Source organism: Oryza brachyantha, chromosome 11 (assembly GCF_000231095.2).
Source record: "Oryza brachyantha chromosome 11, ObraRS2, whole genome shotgun sequence".
NCBI lineage: Eukaryota > Viridiplantae > Streptophyta > Magnoliopsida > Poales > Poaceae > Oryza > Oryza brachyantha.
Window position 1 is genome coordinate 6,647,320 of NC_023173.2, and position 3,603 is coordinate 6,650,922.

Sequence of the window (3,603 nt, forward strand, 5' to 3'; positions counted from 1 at the left end):
AGCCCAACAAGCCCTATTTATGTATTCCCCCCCAAATACCTGCCTTATCCCTATTTACTGCATGGGTGTTGGGGTGGTGAGTGGGACGTGTTTTCATTACACATATCAATCTCAGCTAGCTCCCTCCTCCCTCCTCTCTTTATGAGGATTAGATTAGATTTAGGGTGTAGTACATCATGCAAAGGGCCATGAATGCTCACCCACAAGAAGCAGTTCATGATTATAACACAGTTAATGGCGTACGTAGCCATACAAGGATGATGGTCAGATGATACAAAAGGAGACTTGAAGGCATGCGTGAGCTAGCTGAGGTACCCTCCTCTGCCTTGCATGCTGGTGTAGTACAGTATTTGTTAGCTATGAACTACCTTTATCTTGTGCAATTCTCAGTCAGGAGACATGCATGAGCCCCCTTGCTGTCAGTACATCCAGCAACACATATCATGTATAGCCAGCACCTCCATAGGCCGGTTGATTAATTTATACTAGAGTTATAACTTGCACCATGCATACTCAGACAGGAAGTATAAGAAAATCTCTCCAAACTGTGTTCACCGTTAATTGCAAGAGATTAGCTTCACTCTAACAAAAAGTACTCGAAGTACCGGTACCTCGTAGTATCAAATCGTTTCTGATCGTTGGATCTAACAATGCGCATCCTACTCAGCTAGATCCAATGGTGAAAAACGATTTGGTACTTCGAGATACTTTTTTGTTGGCCGGAGCAAATCTCTAATTGCAATCTGGATATTTATCTCCCTCTCATAACCCTCAAGCACATCCAAAACACAAGAGATGCACGCATTGATGCATATGCATGTGTCCACGCGCCGAACCTATCTATGATCCTAGGACGTACACACACCAGGTTGCATTGCAAGCCATGCACGCAAGCTTCCGTTGCGTGGCACATGAAAGAATCTAGCAGGTACAGTTGCGACAATGGAGGGGATTAATTTTGGGGCCAACCAGCCAAGCCAGCGGTGCAGTAACAGCTATTTCTTTCCGTTTTATATTATAAAACTTTCTGAATTTGCATATATTTATTTATGAGCTAATTAATCTAGATATATATATAAAACATATATATTAATACGTGGATAAATCTAAACAAACCCAAAATATTTTATAATACGGAAAGGAGAGAGTTTGTACTACTACGGCCCTGTTTTTTTATGGGTGTAGTAACTAGCGCGTAAAAATAATAGCGAATTAGTATATAACTAATTGCTTATTAGCTATAAAAAACTTAAAAAATAGATTGATATGATTTTTTAAATCAACTTTTATAAATATAATTTTAAAAAAACATACCGTTTAACAGTTTGGAAAGCGTGCCGGTAAAAAATCAAGAAAATATGGGTTAGTTAACTTGGTTAAAAATCTCGGCCTACCACTACTACTAGCAGCAGGTAGCAAGCAGAAGCCAACAGATGTGATGACGGCTCAAGTGAGAGTAGCTGCATGCTGCTGCCATCTCCCGGCCGGGTGGTGGCGTTATGATGCACAGCAGCAGCGGCAGTGGCAGTGGCAGCGGCAGCGGCCGGAGAGAGCGATCGGAGCCGGCATAAATGGGGAGGAGTGGAGAGATTTGAGGGGAGAGCTCTAGCTAGCTAGCCGGCCGGCCACAGTTATTTAAGGCCACTCACCCTTTAATGCCCAGACTGCCCTCCCCCTCTCCTCCTTAATGACGCGTTGGATGAAGGCCATTTAAGAACCCTCTCCTCTCCTCCTTCGTCTTTAGTGCCCACGCTCTCTCCCTCATGAGTGACCCCCTATAAAAATCGACTTCCTGCCGTAGACCAAGCTGCCATCTTGCAGTAGTAGAAGAAGAATAGAAGCAGCAGCAGCAGCATGAGCAGTATAATATATATATATATATATATATATATATATATATACGCATATATGCTTGTCTGTGTGCGTGTGTGTATAAGATAGCCTCATCCTACCAGCAGGCAGCAATAGGAAACAGTAGTTTTTCGTGGTAGAGGAGAGGAGAGAAATTCCTTACAGGATCGGCCCGATGGAGGTGCAGCCGGAGCTCTCCCTGGGGCCGAGGTCGCTGCGGTTCGGCGGCGGCAAGAGCTCGTCGTCGGAGTCGGACGGCAGCAGCGACGACGGCAGCAGGAAGAGAAGGAAGCACTTCGCCTGGGAGGAGGCCGTGTCCCATGCGAGCCTGGAGCTCCAGCTCAAAGACCCTCTGCCTCTGGACTGGGAGCAGTGCCTTGACCTACACGTGAGTTCACGTCCATGCATACAAATCAATCAGTAGCAGTAATACTCTCCGTTTCACGGTATTTGCCCCATATCAAGAAAGCAGGAAATAAACTGCAGTGGTGCTTGAAATTAATAATCATGCTAAATTCTGTCATTACATCATAGTTGTACATCTATCAAGAGGTGATCATGGGTTCAATCTCAAAGCTAGTGTAGTTTTATATATGATTAATATGCCAACAGAAACATCTCTCTCAAGATAGTATGGAATAGAGGATTACGTTCTAAATATCAACATGTTGCACCAACACTCCACACCAAGCTATGTGGTACCTACCAGGCGATCTGGCACTGTGCCACTGCACTACGATGGTTAATCACATGCTGACGGCTGGGTGACGCCAGCAATATAATGAAGCTCATGATCAGGGGTTGATGTGTCACATATAACTTGTTTATTGGCTAATTAATTAATGGCCATGCTTGATATGGAGTTTGCTTATGTGTTGTTGCAGTCTGGGAGGATGTACTACCTGAACAGGAAGACCATGAGGAAGAGCTGGGTGAGGCCCATGGAGGAGCACGGCAGTACTCTGGACCTGGAGCTCAACATCTCGACGATCCCGTGCACCTTCGGCAACGGCGACGGCAAGGCGAGCCCCGGCACCATCGCGGAGGAGGACGAAGACGACGCGAGCTGGAGCGGTGGCCGCGGCTCAGTAGGCTCAATGGTGGCCATCCCGTGCATCAACTGCCACCTCCTCGTCATGCTCTGCAAGTCCTCCCCGGCGTGCCCCAACTGCAAGTTCTTGCAGCCGTCGGTGCCGGCCATGGCGCGGACGCCGCCGCCGCGCCGGCTGGAGGCCACCGTCAAGCCGCTGGAGACGCTCAGTCTCCTGCACTAGCCGCCACCCGGCTCTGCAAAACCAAACAAAAGATGGCTGTAGAAAATGGGGAGAGGGACAGAGCAAGTGAAAGCTACAAGTGTTTTTACTACTACTACTACTCAGCAGTAGTGATGATAGATGAACTAGATTATGGAGGGGGCTGTGTGTGTGTATGTGGATCAATTTACTGTATGAGTGCTGCACATGCTACATTGCTTCGATGCAAATGAGGCGATCAAGCAGTAAATGGAATTAATTAGGCGTACTTCCTCGGCTCCATTAAGACAAATCAAGGAGGGTCATGATCCCCTGCACCATCATAAAGGCCCATCACTCAAAATTGATACGGGTTCTGAGGCTCACAAGCCAGAACAGCCTACATGCTGACAAGCAGTGCATATTTGCTATCACATATTCTTTCCTTTCAACGTGTGGAGTTGCCTGTTAAACACTGAGGGGCTGATTGGATCCAGTGACTTTTTTAAGTTTCTTGTCA

The 3,603-nt window shown here is 46.6% G+C and overlaps 1 protein-coding gene across 1 annotated transcript; it reads left to right on the top strand.

Annotated features, from left to right (window-relative positions):
- The first annotated feature begins 1,899 nt into the window (after window positions 1–1,899).
- On the top strand, window positions 1,900–3,372 carry LOC102700469. Its single transcript, XM_006662831.3, has 2 exons — window positions 1,900–2,239; window positions 2,736–3,372. Exons 1-2 carry the CDS (start codon window positions 2,027–2,029, stop codon window positions 3,123–3,125), a joined length of 603 nt encoding a protein of 200 aa, XP_006662894.1. The 5' UTR covers window positions 1,900–2,026; the 3' UTR covers window positions 3,126–3,372.
- Window positions 3,373–3,603: the final 231 nt, after the last annotated feature.